This window comes from Hyaena hyaena, unplaced genomic scaffold, assembly GCF_003009895.1.
Source record: "Hyaena hyaena isolate Hyena2069 unplaced genomic scaffold, ASM300989v1 scaffold_228, whole genome shotgun sequence".
Classification (NCBI taxonomy): Eukaryota; Metazoa; Chordata; class Mammalia; order Carnivora; family Hyaenidae; genus Hyaena; species Hyaena hyaena.
In genome coordinates, this window is record NW_024080860.1 from 1 (window position 1) to 16,853 (window position 16,853).

At 57.7% G+C, this 16,853-nt stretch overlaps 2 protein-coding genes across 2 annotated transcripts; one reads left to right on the top strand and one right to left on the bottom strand.

The window, feature by feature from the left end:
• The first annotated feature begins 836 nt into the window (after positions 1–836).
• On the top strand, positions 837–4,725 carry LOC120239268 (methyltransferase-like protein 27). The gene is given in 7 exon segments (XM_039243462.1): positions 837–896; positions 1,154–1,280; positions 1,706–1,834; positions 2,055–2,190; positions 2,464–2,556; positions 4,332–4,452; positions 4,454–4,725. Coding segments are annotated over 6 exon segments (822 nt in total). The 5' UTR covers positions 837–896; positions 1,154–1,157; the 3' UTR covers positions 4,674–4,725.
• Positions 4,726–5,603: 878 nt separating this feature from the next.
• Positions 5,604–7,428, bottom strand: CLDN4 (claudin 4). Its single transcript, XM_039243476.1, has one exon. The coding sequence runs from the start codon at positions 7,023–7,025 to the stop codon at positions 6,396–6,398; it is 630 nt and encodes a 209-aa protein (XP_039099407.1). The 5' UTR covers positions 7,026–7,428; the 3' UTR covers positions 5,604–6,395.
• Positions 7,429–16,853: the final 9,425 nt, after the last annotated feature.

A 16,853-nucleotide genomic window follows, 5' to 3' on the forward strand; every position in this document is an offset into this window, starting at 1 on the left:
AAAAAAAAAAAAAAAAAAAAGATTTATCCGCCCCCACCCCCACCCCACCTCCCCTTGCAACCTGATTCTCATTCAATTGGTCTGGAATGGTGCTCAAGAATTTGCATTTCTAACAACCTCCCCTAAGGGCGTCCCCTGGAGCAACCCAGCTAAAGACTCTGGAGCAGAGGGTGCAAGTTTTGGGACCTTAATTTTGAGTAGCAAGAATCCCCGCGCTGTCCAAAACGGAGGCCACTAGCCACAGATGGCTATTTAAATTACTAAAACAAAATCAAATTTAAAATTCAGTTCCTCGGTAGCACTAGCCACATCTTAAATGTTCAATGCCACACGTATTGAAAAGCGTCCAGTATTGGATATTTTCATTACCATAGAAAGTTCCACATGATAGCGTTGCCCAGGCCGTTATAAAATGAAGGCTGATCTTAGGTCCCCCTCTTTTTTAAATTTTTTAAAAACGTTTATTTTTGAGAGAGACAAGAGACAGAATGTGAGCGGGCGAGGGGCAGAGAGAGAGGGAGACAGAATCTAAAGCAGGCTCCAGGCTCTGAGCTGTCAGCACAGACCTAGGCTCCCCTCTTTCCCATAAGATTTCAGAGGCTCTTAGTCCCTAATAAAGGGCATCGAGAGTCTAGAGGGCACAGAGATTCTCCTAAACGCGGACACCCTGAAAACGCCTAGGAAGAGTCCGGATCTTCCCAGGCGAGAGAAAAGCCAAAAACTTTGAGTTCATTGGCTGGTGGTGGAGGGGAGGCTGCCAGCGCTCTCCTCTGATTGGGTACTTTCTCATAGCGGAAAGCCAATCATCCAGGGAGGTGGGGGCGGGGCCCGGCTCGCCGTACAGGCCCCGCCCCGAGTTCCGGCGCTCTAAGCACTACGGGAGAGGCCGATTGGCGGTGAGTTCTGACCTTTTACCTGCTTAGAGACCCTTCCGTCCAGGAATTCGGTTCACCTCTTGGGGAGTGGGGAGGTAGGGGCAGGTCCTCCCTCCAGCCCTCAGGGAGCACCCCCCTCCCGCCCTCAACTCCAGCTGTTCACAGTCTGTACCTGTCTGCGCTCAGTGTCACCGCCTGTGAAATGGGATTGGGTGGGAGGGATGGGAATGGGAGACATTGCAGTGTGCCTCGGACAACAAGGCTATGTTCCCCCACAGGACGATGGCTCAGGAGGGGGGCGGGAGCCTGTCCGAGGTGCGAGCCCGGGTGGGGGCCTCACACGGCATCACCGATCTGGGCCACAAGCTGCACTTCTATGACCGCTGGGCTCCGGACTATGACCAGGTAAACTGGCCAAGGCTCCTCCCCCTCTGCTTCTCTTGCTTGCCCAGACTCAACTTTCCTATCTGTAAAGTGGGACTATTTAGCTTTGCATCATCCCAGGGTGACTTGTGAGAATGAGGTGAGCCCCTGCAGTCCTGCTCCTTCAAAAACTGGCCCCGTGTTCAGCTCGTCCACAGCAGCCCTGCCCTCTGACCAGCCCCATGTCTCCACATTGGCAGCCCCTAGAAATCAGGAAACAAGACACCCGCCCCCACCCTGGGACTGCAGCCCAGGCAGAGGGGCTACCTGGAGGAGGTGCCATTGAGCGCACACACACATACACACACACACAGCTTGGCCCGAGTGACTCCTAGACCACCCTACACCCAGAGGTCACCCAAACACTGGGGCACGGGACGCCAGGCAGCTCAGCACTCTGTCCCCAGGATGTGGCCGCCCTGAAGTACCGCGCCCCCCGCCTCGCAGTGGACTGCCTTACCCAAGCCCTTGCAGGCCCGCCCGATGCTGCCCTAATCCTGGATGTGGCCTGTGGCACCGGCCTGGTGGCTGCTGAGGTGAGGTCTCCCCACATCCCCTGCCCTCTCTTCAACTCCCCACTCGCTCAAATTTCCTCCCACCCCCCAGCCCCAGAACCCTGCCTCCCCCCTCAGACTCACCGGTCCCAAACATGTGGATGGACTCCCATTTACTGTGGAGCCCACTGCCCTCCCCAGGCGCAGGGACCCAGCCAGGAGATGGCAGGTGTGAACTGTGACTGAGCACCCCCCACCTTAGCTGCAGGCTCGGGGCTTCCTCCAGCTGCATGGGGTGGATGGGAGCCCAGGGATGCTGGAATGGGCGCGAGCCCGTGGCCTCTACCAGCGCCTCAGCCTCTGCGTCCTGGGCCAGGAACCTCTGCCCAGTTCTGAAGGTACTTCTTCCCTTCCCACCCAGGCGCCTGGACAGTGCCCTTCTTTTGTCCAGCCTCCTTCCTGAGCCCTTCACAAGTCCCCTGCCACCACTGAGCCCCATGAAACCTCACCGGGACCCTCTCTGAGGCCCCGAGAGCCCCTCTCTCTAGGCCCTCTACCCCATGATCTGATGTCAGTCCCAGATGGGGCCACACCTGCCATATCCTCCCTCCCTACGGGCATCATGAGGCCCCACTGAAGACAAAGCCCACACCGCATCACATTGCACACAGGGACCTTCGATGCGGTACTGATGGTGGGTGCCCTCAGTGACGGCCAGGTGCCCTGCAGTGCGATACCTGAGCTTCTGCGAGTCACCAAACCAGGTGAGGAGCAGCCTGTTTAGCCCCAGGTGAATACCTTCCCCCTCCACACACCCACAGACACTAACCTTGGAACCTGTCAGGCTAAGCGAGGGGCAAGGTCCTGCCCAGGGTCACACAGCCTAGCCTAGCTTCCCAGTCACCAGCTGCCACCATCAACAGAGCCAGGCAAACAGGCAGGGCAGACTGGTAGCCAGCTCGCCCTCTTACCCTCTGGGCAGCTCCCCTCTATGAGCAGAGCCCCTTCCCCAATGGATTACGGTGAGCATTGGGCGAAATGATGTGTCTGAGGCCTTTGTTTCAGTCCTGGCATGTCTTAGGGGCTCAGTTCAGTGCTCTCATCTTCCGGCTTCCTCACTAACTTGCTGACAACTGTTAGGGGAGTCTTTTGCTTTTCCCCGGTCTCAGTTTCCTCATCTGGGAAATGGGCCGCTCAGGTGAGATGTTAGACGTGAGCACTTTTCGTAAACTCCACCCGTGGGTTGATGTGCGGCTAAGGATCGTGTTTACTGTGCTCCTACTGCGGGCCTTGTCCCACGCTGGCCTCTGCTTTAGAGGGGCGGTACGTACCCTGCTCTCTGGGCTTCGATCAGCAGCCCGCTGCACCCCACTGCACCCCAAGAAGGGCTCTGGGGGGAAAGGCCAGGGCGCACACTCTGAGAATTCAGGGAAGAGAGGCATTTCCGGGGGGCGGGGGGCGCTGAGGACAGTGCACATGGGAACACAGCCACAAGCCAAAACAGATCAGGAAGACAGCCACAGGGAGGCAGAGGCAGAAAGGAGCATGGAGGAGCAAGCGGAAGCTGAGGCCCTGACTTGGCTGCAGAACAGGCTCAGAAGCCCCCCAAGGTACCTCTGCGGCAGCAAGGCCACCTCCTCTCCCTGCCCCCCTCACCCCTGCTGGGCCGAGCAGGGCCTGGGGCTAAGCCTGGGCAGGTCTGGGCAGGCTTCAGCCTCAGGGAGCCATAGAGACTGGCAGATGCAGGGTCTTCAGTGGGGTCAGAGAGAGAGGTCGTGATTGGGCTCAAGAGAACAAGAAACTCGCACTGGCAGAACCAGCCCCGCGCATGCTTGTCAGGCCCCTGAGCTGGCGAGAGCCCTGAATGCCTGCACATATGTCACAGGCTCCCCTGCTTTGGAGCCTTTCTTCTCACAGAGCCCCAGCCACCCACCCTGCAGGGCCCTGCTTCTCCTTCCCCCTTCCTCCAGGAAGCCTTCCAGACACCGTATCTGAGCCCTACATGTATCTGAGCGTGCTATAGGTATCTGGAGAAGACCTGAAGGGATACGGCACTCATCTGTTCAGCCAGCTCTTAATGACTGTGAGGTCCTTCCTGTGAGATCAGTAAAACAGCCCCACTCTGTAAGCTGGGAAACGGAGGCTCAGAGAGGTGAAAGGACTTGCCCAAGATCCCAAGTGCTTCCTCCTTGTGCATCCAGACACAGCCACATCCTCTGGCAGAGGGGCTGGGTGAGCACGAGGAGGGAGCCCCCTCTGTCCAGGGGATTAAGCCAGGAATTCCCAGCGCAAAGGACACAGGAGCCTGGAAGGTTGTGTAGGAGGCTGAGGAAGCAGAAGGGTGTTCCTTGGGGCAGGAACAGGGAACAGAAAAGCCATGGAGATAGGAAAAGGGGGGGGGGGGGGGAGAACATATGTCCTTGAGGGCAAGTGCAGGAAAGAATAACCTTTCTGGGAAGGGGTGGGCCTAGAGCCTGGAACCAGGGCTCCTGCCCCTCCCCCCTCACCTTCCCCTCCCCCACCCCGCCTCTCTCCCCAGGGGGGCTGGTATGTCTGACCACCAGGACCAACCCATCCAACCTCCGCTACAAGGAGGCACTGGAGGCCACCCTGGACAGCCTGGAGCGGGCCGGGGCATGGGAACGCCTCGTGGCCTGGCCTGTGGACCAGTGGGAACTGGCCACGTCCGAGCTTGAGGTGCTGCCTAGAGCTTCTGGCAGCGATGGCTTCATCTCCGGCATCGTCTACCTGTACCGAAAGCAGGAGGGGGCCCAGGCAGAGGGAGTGCAGCCCAGTCCGGAGCCCCCAGCTGGCCTCTGACCCTCCGCGTGGCCTCATCCAAGCCCATCCGTGGGCTGCCTCCACTTCATCTGTAAAATGAGGCCTCTGAGCCAACGTTGCCCATTAAATGAGTCCCAAGAGGGGTAGCAGGACTCTGGCTCTGTGATTCTGTTCCCCAGGAAAGTGATGTCTGTCCCCGAGAAGGACAGAAGTGAGAAGAGACAGAACAGAGAGGGCCCCCACCCCAGGCCGCCTCGAGCCAGCCATGATAGGCCCACAGATGTCACTTCCTGACACCTCCCGTGGTGGTGGGCCCTCTCACGCCACCTCAAGGGCAGGAAACCCATGCCCGTGCCTCTGGCCTTGGCTGAATACGTTCACAGGGCCAGGATTCAGCTTCCTCTTCCCTAAAGGACCCGGAAAGCAGAGCTCAGGGTGTGTCTTAGAGGCTGCCTCGAGCCACTGGCCAGGTGAAAGGGTTTGGTGACCACCGGCAGTCGGGGGTATGAACAGGACTAATGATAATCCCCCGAAACAGGGGCCGTGGGAAGTCTCCTTAGGGAGGAAGACCGAAGGCCGGCCTTCAGGACAAGCAGCATTCAGAGGGGGGGAGAAGGGGCTTAAAAAGACGCTCTAGACCCATAGCAGGAACAGCCTGGGCCATGGCCAGGACGCAGGAGCCAGAGGGTGAGCAGATCAGCCTGGCCACCCAGACAAAGCTGGGACAAAGATAGATAGAGGGCAGGTGGCCCACCCCCCGGGGCTGAGTGTCCTCACTGCCCTCCCTCCCTGGGTGCCCAACGCTTCAGCGGGGTGTCTCCTATGGATGCCTTTACCTTCCAACAAATGAAGGTCGTCAGCCAGGTGATTCCCAAGGAGAGGGCTAGCTCTGATTTGTCACAATCCTCAAAACCAGGGTTTTTGGGGGGTGGTTGTTTTTTAAGCGTTCTTGTGTTGGCCACCACATCATGGTCCTGATCCTCACCCTCCCCTGCCCACCTTCACGGCTGAAATCAGAAACGATGCGGTCTTCCTGTGCACGGGTCCCATTTATTGTAGAAAATTATAGTAATTACTGTGATAAACAGATATTAAGTTATAAAACAGAAACCGGAGACAAGGCAGGGGAAAAGGTCCAGGACTTCCTGGGAATGAAGGCCAGAGAAAGACCGTTTCCCCCCCGGCCCTCCCCAGGATGCCCAGTGACCTTGGCAGGGGCAGTGAATCCAGACGTGGCCAGTCACAAGAGGCCCAGGGTCCTCCTGCAGAGGCTGCTGAGGCAGAGCCCTGAGGCTGCAGGGTGGGGGCGGGGGGGGGGCGGGTAGCCTGGGCGGCCTCCATGGTCTCCTCCCCCACCACCACCCAAACCAGTTTGTAGCACCTTCACCCCTCCCGTCTAAACCCGTCCGTCAACTCTGCTCCACGGGCAGGTGGGTGAGTGAGGCGCCAGCCAACACAGGAGTGGGGCACCCCCTCGGAGGCAGAGCGCAAGCAAATTCAGGGCGAGCTCTTCTGACCAGCAGGAGTCAGCTCCCCCCTCCACCGCCACACCCTGTGACTTCTGCCCCCTCTCCTTCTGCCCCTTCTCCTGTATCCCCGGGGCCAGACGAGGCCAACACAGAAGTCTCTGTCCATCCTTGCCGGCGGCGTAGAGGAGGCTCTGCGTAGGTGTCCAAGGGGGCCGAGGGCTGCCAGCCAGTGGCCCGGCTGAGTCCCTGCTTGCGCAGCCTGCGGCCCGTGGCAAGGAACATCCTGGGGTCACGGGCTGCGCCTTCAGTCCAGGGAGAAACAAAGCCCGGAAACAGAGCTGAGTGGCGGCCCCTTACACGTAGTTGCTGGCGGGGGCGGAGCGGGCGGCGGAGTACTTGGCGGAGTAGGGCTTGTCGGTGCGCGGTGGGCAATTGCAGCACAGCAGGGCCCCACCGAGCAGCAGCAGGCCCGAGGCGGCCCAGCCGACGTAGAGAGAGGCGCCCATCTCCCGCTTCTGGCCCGAGGGCACCAGCGGGTTGTAAAAGTCCCGGATGATATTGTTGGCCGTCCAGGACACCGGCACCATGACCAGCAGGCCGGCCATCAGGAACACCACGCCTGCCACAACCATGGTCTTGGCCTTGGCGCTCTCGTCCTCCACACAGTTGGTGCACTTGCCGCCCACCACGGACAGCAGCACGCCCAGCACGGCCAGGATGATGCAGATGACCATGAGGGCACGGGCCGCCTGCAGGTCCTGCGGCAGCGCCAGCAGCGAGTCGTACACCTTGCACTGCATCTGGCCGGTGCTCTGCACCACGCAGTTCATCCACAGGCCCTCCCAGATGGTCTGCGACGTGACGATGTTGCTGCCGATGAAGGCCGTCACGCGCCACATGGGCAGCGCGCAGCTCAGTATGGCGCCCAGCCAGCCCAGCACGGCCAGCGCGATGCCCATCACCTGCAGTCCCATGGAGGCCATGGCTCGGCGTCTGCTGGCGTCTAGGATCCGGAAGGCTGTGGGGATCCGGCCCTGGGCAGGGGCTGTAGGAATCCAAGCGCTGAGGACAGACCCTCCGCGTCAATGGGGAAGACTTTCACTTCAAGTCCAGAGGCAGAGATACTCCGATCAGCTCCCTGTCTCTCCAGAGTCAGAAGTACCAGCGGAGCGTGTGACCTGACCTGTTCCGCTCAGCAGCTGGCTGTCAGACTGGAGACTGGCGCAGTTATATGGCTCCATGGGGAGGGGGAGGGGGAGGCGGGAGCAGAGGGAGGCGTTTCTGTCCCTGGAGACTTCCCCTGACCAGTTTCTCTGGATTCCTGAGTCAGGGCCAACAAAGGCCCTTCCAGGCCTCAACCCTGGGCCCCTGAGTCAGGATCCTGGAGATCCAGTCTCAGGGGAAACTGCCCTCTCCCCCTGCCCCCAGGCCCGTGCTGAGGTCAACCTGGAGACAGACACTGAGTCACAGTCCACAGGCGCACCGGGACGCGTGGGGCAGTGGTGCCTGGCCAGGTTAGGGTCCCAAAGACCGGAGCCCCACACCTCAGGGCTCCCTCCTTGCAGGCTTGGGTGGACAGGCTGGGTGGAGCCCGTTGGGGAGAGGGTCTGAGGAGGAAATCCACACCTTGATTGCCCTAGTCCTGTCGGTAGCATCTACCACCGGCCGATCGCTACTGTTCTGATTCTCACCATCCAGGCAGTTGCCTCGCCCACGGTTTTCGTGTTGCCTTTGTGAGGGCAGTTTGGGGAACGAGGAGCTGAGGAGCCAGGATTCCTGGGTCCCCTCTCTTACCGCCACCGGGCTTCCCAGCCCTGCCAGAAGAGGCCTTTTTTATTTTTTTAATGTTTTATTTATTTCTGAGAGAGAGAGAGAGAGAGAGAGCATGAACAGGGAAGGGTCAGAGAGAGAGGGAGACACAGAATCCGAAACAAGCTCCAGGCTCTGAGCTAGCTGTCAGCCCAGAGCCCGACGCGGGGCTCGAGCCCACAAACCGCGAGATCATGGCCTGAGCCAAAGTCGGATGCTTAGCTTAACCGACTGAGCCACCCAGGCGCCCCAGGAAGCCTTTTGACTGAAGAGAGAGGGAAGCCTGTCGCCCCCTCCAAACCCCCCGCCAGGAAAGTTTCAGCCGTTTCCTGCCAGGGCTGAGCTTGCTTGGCCAGACCTGAGTGGGGGAGGTCACCAAGGGCACGCTATGGGCCAGACCCTGGGAGCAAAGCCCAGCAAAAGGCTGTTTACTCTGTGAAGACACACAGAGAGGTGGTCACATAAAAGCCAGGATGGGGACAAAGTCCCAGGAGACTTTGAAAGGGAGGGAGAACGCAGACAGAATGGAGGCGGGGTTCTGGAGAGGGGGCTTGGAAGGAAAGGGGGAGCTGCGCGGTATAGCTCCCGGGGTGCAGAATGCACTGAGGACAGGAATCACCACGAACGGGACTTGTGCAAGGCAGTGGGACTGGGTGAAAGAGGATATTTGGGGAGAAGAAACATGGAGGGCAAAGGTACTGAGCTGGGGAAAGGCAGCCGGTGCTAGGAACCCAGAGGAATCCAGTCTGACCAGACCCTGGGGTCGTGGGGGAGGGGCTGGAGAGAAAGGGCCAGAAATCTCTTCCCCAAGGATCACCAAGCCCGTCTGGATGAGCGAGGGCATTGGATGCCAGGAGGAGAGGTGTCCACACACCCTCAAGAGATGTCTCTGGAAACTGAATAGAGGTGAAAGAAAGCAGGGCAAGAGTTGAGGGGGGCCTTTGCGGGGGATAGTGGCGGAGCCTCATCCCGGCTGGATTAAGGGAGCCCCTCCCCCTCCACGTGGTCACCGCCATATGGGGGTCCTCAGGCTCCAGAGCTCCTATCACCCCAGAGCCCCCAGCACTGTCCAGCACGCTCAGTGCCCTGGGGTGGTGGCGTGTCCTCCAGCTTCCCATGGGGGCCTCAGGGAGCATGCGTGATTTAGGTTGGAGTCCTCTGTGAGCCCTGGGCCCACGGGAGGCCTTTGGTCCCCATGTTGACGACCAGATGAACCACAGGGCCGGCTGCTACAATCTAGCGTGATGGGGAAGTCAAGGTCTTGCATTGTGGTTGGTAGGACACATCGGGCCCCTCTCCAAGGCTGGGGGGCTCCCAGAAGACAGAAGCAGTGCCTTATTTAGCCTCAGCTCAGCCCAGGGGTGCTCAGTGAATGCTCATGGCGCTCAATAAGGCAGGAGGCCCTCCCCCACTCTCCCCTACACATCTCCCCCCTCCCCCCACGCACACACACCAACATAAACAGGGATGGTTTCTGCCTGGACCACACCTCCCGGGGTTTTCCTTACAAGGCTCTGAGGAACAGCACACCCCAAGGCCTGTGGGCTGAACAACAGAGATAACTACCCTTGGAGATTGACAATAAGTGCTTTCCTGTGATGACCTCATCACAGCCTCCCCATCAGTAAGTAGGGCAGGGCCTCTTCGAGCCTTTGCACAAATGGGTAAACTGAGGCCCAGATAAGGCCGAGGGCTTGCCCAGGGTGGGATGGGTACTCCATCATCAGGGCCTCCTTAGCCGTGGCCCCAGCCCCTCGGCAAGCTTTCTGAGTTGGCCAGATGGCCAGACCCCACCTGGCCCCATGTCTGCCAACTTCCTGCCCTTGTTTTCCTGGGACACAGCCAACCTGGCACTTGGAGAAGTAAGAGTGGGGGAGGGGAGCACACAGGCCCTAGAACTTTCCACCTGTGGCCCAAAGAAGTGACTAAGAAGCTGTCCTTCCTTTCCTGCCCAGTTCAGCCAAGCACATCAGAGGCAGGGGAGGGGAAGGGCAGGTGCAGGAGGGGCCCAGGCAGGGGAGGTCTGTGGGGAGTCCAGATGGGACTGTGGGCCCAGGTGTGCAAAAGGAACAGGAAAGAGACCCCCAGGGGACCGTGAGCAGCTCTGCACATGAGTGAACCTGGAGAGATGTTTGTAGATGCTTGACTTACGCCAGGAGACACGGGCTGGGTCCCACCCACCTGTTGAAGGAAAAACACCAGCAAAAGCCAGACACTTTTCCTGTGTGCACTCTGGCTCCCTGACGGGCACTCCCAATGGCTGGGACAGCCCTTTACAGTGACATCTTATAATGTGTCTGCCGCCCATCATCTTTGCTTCTGGGCCAAGGAGGGCAAGGTTGGCATGGCTTTCTTTTCCTTTCTCCCAATATTTGCCATATAACTTAATGCCAGTAGAGCTGGACCACACATGCTGATTTTTATCACGGCCAGTCCTCTCCCCAGATCAGTTCACTCACCCCTGCCCGCGCCATGAGCAGCTTGCCTGCCGTGTGACCTTGGGGAGGCAGGTTTCATCCTCAGCCTCAACTTCCCTCTTTGTCAAAGAAGGACATCCAAGCCCTCTCCTCTCGAAGGCAACTGTCAGATGATATGAGGATGTGAAAACGCCTTCCCAGCCACAAGTTCAGTTCCATGAGAGCAGAGGAGTTGTGTCCTCAACCCTGGTCCCACTCACACCAGGTGGAAGCTGGGACTTCTTCTTCTTCTTCTTTTTTTTAATGTTTTATTTATTTCTAGGAAAGAGAGAGAGACAGCATGAGCAGGGGAGGGTCAGAGAGAGAGGGAGTCACAGACTGAAACAGACTACAGGCTCTGAGCTGGCAGTCAGCACAGAGCCCGACGCGGGGCTCGAACCCACAAACCGTGAGATCATGACCTAAGCAAAAGTCGGACGCTCAACCGACTAAGCCACCCAGGCGCCCCTGGAAGCTGGGACTTCTTGAACCCCTGGTCCCCAGAGCCCAAGAAGCTCAGCCAAGCCCATGAGCACAACACACGCACATGCACGTGCGCACACACACAACGTGCACAGGCATGCACACAGACGCACACGCGCACACGCACACACACACACACACACACACCCCAAACATAACATTTTGGTCCTTATAAAATCAAGGTGTTTTGAAGAAAAAAAAGGAAACAGCCTCACTCTCAACTCAAAAATTAGTCCAGCGGAATGTTGGTCTGACACCATTCATTTCTGCAGCAGCTCACCAACTTCTCAGCCCACACACACAAGTTAAGAGCCCATTCTTTTTTTTAACCAGAGACAATGCCATTAAGTTCCACAACGCTTAGATGGCAGTAAGTCCTATCTGCGGTGGAATGTCCTGGTCCCCGTGAGCTATACCTTGTGTTACCAGGACACTTCAGAGCCATCTCCCTGAATTGTTCCAAAGCCGGATCTCTATCCGAGAGGCTTTCGGCAACAGGCGATCACTTCCAGCCCGGGGCTGGTGTAGGATGGGCCTCCTACATAGCACTGGCAGTGACAGGGATTTCCCCGGGGGGGGCGGGGGTGGGGGGAAGGACCCTGCACCTTCCCACTGGGAAGGCTGGGCCCCAGGCTGGGACTTTCAGAATCTGAGGGAGGATGTGGTGGCCCCGTTGTGGCTCTCGTCTGAGACAACTCCAGCCCTCCCTGGGTCGAGTCCCAGCTCTGGCACTACCAATCGTGTGACATTGGGCAACAGAATCAAATTCTCTCAACCGATTTCATCATCTGGGTAGGGAGGTGGCTTCCCAGGACAGGCCACCAGTTCCTAGGCTTGGGAGTGGAGGCCCGGCCCTCTGCCCGGCAGCCCACACCAGTGGCCTTCCCCGCCACCGGCTGGGGACGGGGTAATGACAGGCCTGGCTGCCCAGGACGCCTGACTACCCAGCCTGGCCGGACCGGCTGAGCCTGTGCTACCCCCAGGCTGGGCCCCGCGTGGGCTGAGGGAGAGGGTGGGGGTGGAGGGCGGCCCCTCCAGGGAAGAGAAGCCAGGCCACACTGCGGCCTGCTGACCTCCTGGGTAGAGGGACAGGGATGGATTCCGAGAGACAGAGGGGCTTCGGGCCCCCCTGCCTGTGCTTGGTTAGAGAGAAGGACAGGTAGCGGCAAGGATTCTTTGAGGGGGCATAACTGAACGAGGGTTTTTTTAAGTATATTTATGTATTTTGAGAGAAAGAGAGGGAGGGAGGGGCAGAGAGAGAGGGGAGAGAAAAGAGAGAGAGAGAGAGAGAATCCCACACTGGCTCTGAGCTGTCAGCGCAGAGCCCGATGCAGGACTCGATCTCACAAACTCACGAGATCATGACCAGAGCTGAAATCAAGAGTCGTAACTGACAGGATCACCCAGGCGCCCCTCGCTGCTGAGCGAGTTTTTAACTACTTCCCATGAAATTCGTGCCTCGGATCCCAGCTTTCGTCTTCCATCTGGTGGTTGCAAAGAATGCGTATTTATGTGCAACCTTGACCATTCTCACCATCCCACCCTCCATTCCCTACTTGTCAGAAAGATCCATCCCAGGCCCCAGAGGTGTGGCATCCTTCTCAGCCACCCCTGTCCCTCCCCCCTACTCCCCCTCATTTCAGGGCAGCCCTTTCTCTGCTGGTTGTGTCTTCTTTTTTCCAGAAGCAGTAGAAGGACAGCACCTAAAGGCCAGGGGGTCCCTGAGGACTCTAAGCTGATGGAGGAGTCAATCCTGCCCAGCCCCGCCCCTCCAGAGCCAGAGCACCTGCTCCCACCAGACCCCGCCAGTCAGCTGGTCAGGAAATAGCTTTCGAGAACCTGATACGAGCCAGGCACTAGGCTGAGGGCCTTAGCATTACAAGAAACCATTCTCTGTCCCTACAAAACCACACAAGGGTATCATCATTCCCATTGTAGAGATGAGAAAACAGAGGGTCTGAGAACTGATGTGACATTCCAGGGCCACCAGAATAATGACAAGACCAGGATTCACATCTGGCCCTGCCTGATTCTGGGGCTTGACCTCTTCACCCACCCTCTCAGTTATTACTCTTCCTTTGTTTCTTCTTTTATTCTTCCAAAGAGAGTGCAGTGAGCTGGGCAGGCCCAGGGCTGGACCTGGAGTTCCTGTGGGGAACCTGCTGGCATCTGCCCTTGAGGCCCACCCCCACTCTGAATAGATGATTTCCTGCACCAGTCTGTGTGAACTCTGCAAAGGAAATGGCCCGCCCCCGCCCCAGGGCCCACAGCAGGCTTCCTGGAGGAGGTGGCAGGTGGAGAGGAGACCTGAAGGGTGGGGAAAAGCTTCGAAGTCTGTGAAGGGAGAGTTCTCCAAACAGGGGACAGGCAGAGGGGGTGAGAGAGGAGGGCCTCTGGGGGTGGGGGCAGATTGTGGGGTCTGGAGCTGGCAGGTGATGGGGCTGGGCTGGAAATCAAGCTGGGCACATCAGAGGAGGCCTTGAGTGCCGAGCCCAGGAGCCTGGAGGCACAGGGGAGCTACAGACAGGCTTTGAGCAAGGGCAGGCCTGGCCAGCTGCCACTTGTGGGGAGTCACCTGGGCCAATGCAGGGGAGGGGAGAGAGGGCTGTCCTGCCTTCAAGGGCACAGGAGACACAGCTTCACAGGGGTGGGGGAACTCAGGACCAGCCAGGACCCCCAGAGCAGCCCACTAGCCCTGGGCAAGGCCCGGCCCCGTCTCCAGCAGGCAGAGCGAGGGGCTGGGGCCGTCCCACCCTGCTTCCTCTCCAGCCCGCTGGTGGGAGCCTCAGAAGACTCTGGAATCTGGCACCCTTGCTCTCCAGGCAGCCTGGGCAGGGCACACACCTGCTGACAACAGAGCAGAGAAGCCGACTCTGCCTCCATGACACACCGAGAGGGAGAGAGAAACCAGCAGACTGACCTGGGGACTCCCAGGCAGCCTGTGAGTCAGCAGTGACAGGCCAGGGACAAAACCAGAAATCTAAGGAGCCTAAGTGGCATCAAGCCCCAACCCCAGGTGACTCAGAGATCACATTCCCCCTCCCTCCCGGTGATGAGGCCCCCAGGCCTGGGCTTCCGGGCCTTTCTCAGACTTTCTCCTGCTTATGTGCCTCTGGCAGGGATGGGGACAGATGGGGGGGTGCCCACCCACAGATCCTGACCCCTGGCCTCCCCGGGCCCCGTAAGCCCCGCTGCCAGACCTTGGTCCTACCGCCGGAAGCACCCACACCCACTGACCCAGCCCAGCCAGCAGCCCTCGTCCCCTGCTGGGTCCCAGCTCTGGAGTGGTCTGGCCCCAGGGAAGGGCACGCGACCCGACCTGCGCCATCAACTGGGTAGCAGGAGATGGGGCTGGGCCAGGAGCAGCCGCGCTTGTGGTTGGGTTTGAACTTTTTGTTTTTCACTGTTCTTTTCATGGCAGGGCTTAACCTACATGGTCTGAACTTTTGACGTGTGCCCCAGTATCCACCTGCAGTGAACGGCCTTCCTCCCACCCTCCCTCCCTTCACACATGCCTACTTCTCCCCAGCGGGGCTGTGGGGGCGGCAGATGCCAGCTTGGTGTCACTACCTTCCCCCCACGCTCTCCACCCCTGCAACCTCCCCAGGCCAGGCCTCCCCACCCAGGCGGTACGGAGCTACACACACACATCTGGCCCCTCCTGGTCCCATCAGCCATTGCCAGGCCCTGGTTGCCATGGAAACCTCCAGGGCCTGGGGCTCAGTGGCCTCCCAGCTACACAGGGGGAGGGGGGAGGGGGGAGGGGAGGAATCAGAAATCATTGACCAGGAACCAGGCAGCCATCACCTAAAAGGTTATCGCCTTCTGTTCCTGGGAACAGTGCTTGGCGGAGGCGTCATAGGGCCACACAGTAGGACCTCTCTCTGTCACGGCACACTCTCAAGTGACCCACCGCCCCCTAAGTCATTGTCTCCAAAGGAAGGCCCCTCTCCCTCATCCTCTGGGTCTGTCTCCGCTCCAGAACACCAAACCCTGGTTCTTCCTGACCTCGGCTCCTATCCTGGGGCCAAGCTCAAGGAGAGCTTCTGCCTCGGCCCACCTCTCTTCCCGCCCCAGTCCAAAGCCTGGCCAGTGGCAACTGGCAACAAGGACAAGAGAGAGAATAAACACCAACTGATGTGGCAAGGACGCCCCTACACCAGCCATTGTTTCCTCAGCCTCCTCACTGGCCTCACCCCAGCCTCAATCTCCACATCAAGGCCACAGTGACCTTGAGACACACACTGATGCTCACCCCAGAAGCCTTCCCGGGTGTCCTGAGTGAGGGAGATGAAGTCTACCCCAGTCTGGCCCAGCCTTCCTCTCCACATATCTTAACGTCCTGATGTCCTGGCCGGCCACCATGTCCACCAGCCTCCTGTCCTTATCACCACACTCGGAGCATGCTCACCATTTTGCTGCACAGCAAAGCCTGTCCCTTCCTTCAAACCCCAGCTCTAAGGCCATTCAGCCATAGCCTCTCGGCTCAGCCACATGCTTATGATCACCCCATCAGAGTGCCTCCCACATCACGTGTGGATGTGGCTTCTGCCTCTGACCCTCCAACCCTCCTGCACCAGGCTAGGTTCCTCGAGCATGGGATGACCACTTACTCTTCTCTGACTCTCCAAGAAGAACCCACGTCTGTCCGAACAGGTTACTGAACTACTAGTATTTGTTTTAATGTTCATTTATTTTTGAGAGAGAGACAAAGTGTGAGGGGGGAGGGGCGGAGAGACAGAGAGACACAGAATCCGAAGCAGGCTCCAGGCTCCGAGCTGTCAGCACAGAGCCCATCGTGGGGGTCTCAAACTCATCACAGGTGAGATCATGACCTGAGCCGAAGTTGCATGAGCCACCCAGGCACCCCCTGAATTACTAGTTTTACTGGACAAGGGTGAATAAAAGAAGGCAGATATTAATAGAGGTAAATGATTGAGGGGCGCCTGGGTGGCTCACTTGGTTGGCTGTCTGACTCTTGATTTCAACTCAGGTTATGATCTCACGGTTCATGAGTTTGAGGCCTGCATTGGTGTTCGCTTGGAATTCTCTCTCTGGTCCCTGCTCACGCTAGCACCCTCTCTCTGTCTCTCAAAATAAAATAAAGAGAGAAAGAAAGAGAGAAAGAAAGGAAGGAAGGAAGGAAGGAAGGAAGGAAGGAAGGAAGGAAGGAAGGAAGGAAGGAATGCTAGCACTCTCTCTCTCAAAAATAAAATAAATAAATAAATAAATAAATAAATAAATGAAAGAAATAATTGAATAAATAAGTGGAGGGAAAGAGAAGTCTCCCATGCAGAAAATTTTCAAAACATGTATGTAATTGCTATTCCTTCATTAAGGGGAAGCATAATGCTCTCCCCTCAAGTGGAGGGGCAGGCTGCAGAGTCACTTTCTTCCAAAGAGGACATTATGGGGAGGAAGAGAAAAGAATATATTTATAGTAGAGGAACCTGACATACACTGGCTCAGCCAGGTGATCAAGGTCAACATCAGTAGCCATAAACCAGGCTGGTAGTATATACGCTTGAGAGTACGTGAAAATAATAGCACTTTACCTCTGTGGTCTTGCTCCCTCCAAAATAATCCCAATATAATCATGAGAAAAACATCAGACAAATCCCAATAGAGGGGCACCTTACAGAATAGCTGATCAAGACCCCTCCAAACTGTCAAGGTCATCAAAAACAAGGAAAGTCTGAGAAACTGTCACAGCCAAGAGAAGCCTCAGGAGAAACAACGACTGGGTGTAATGGGGTATCCTGGATGGATTCTTGGGGGAGGGGGAAGGCCTTTAGGTAAAAACTGGAAATCAAAATAAAGTATGGGCCTTAGTTAATAGTAATCTATCAATATTAGCTCATTAATTGAAACAAATATCCCACACTCATGCAAGATGTTAATAAGAAAACTGGTTGGAATCAAAATAAAAACTTAATTTAAAAAATAACGGGAGGGGGCGCCTGGGTGGCTCAGTCAGTTAAGCATCCAACCCTGGCTCAGGTCATGATCTCACAGTTTGTGAGTTCGAGCCTTGAGTCGTGCTCTGCGCTGACAGCTCCGACC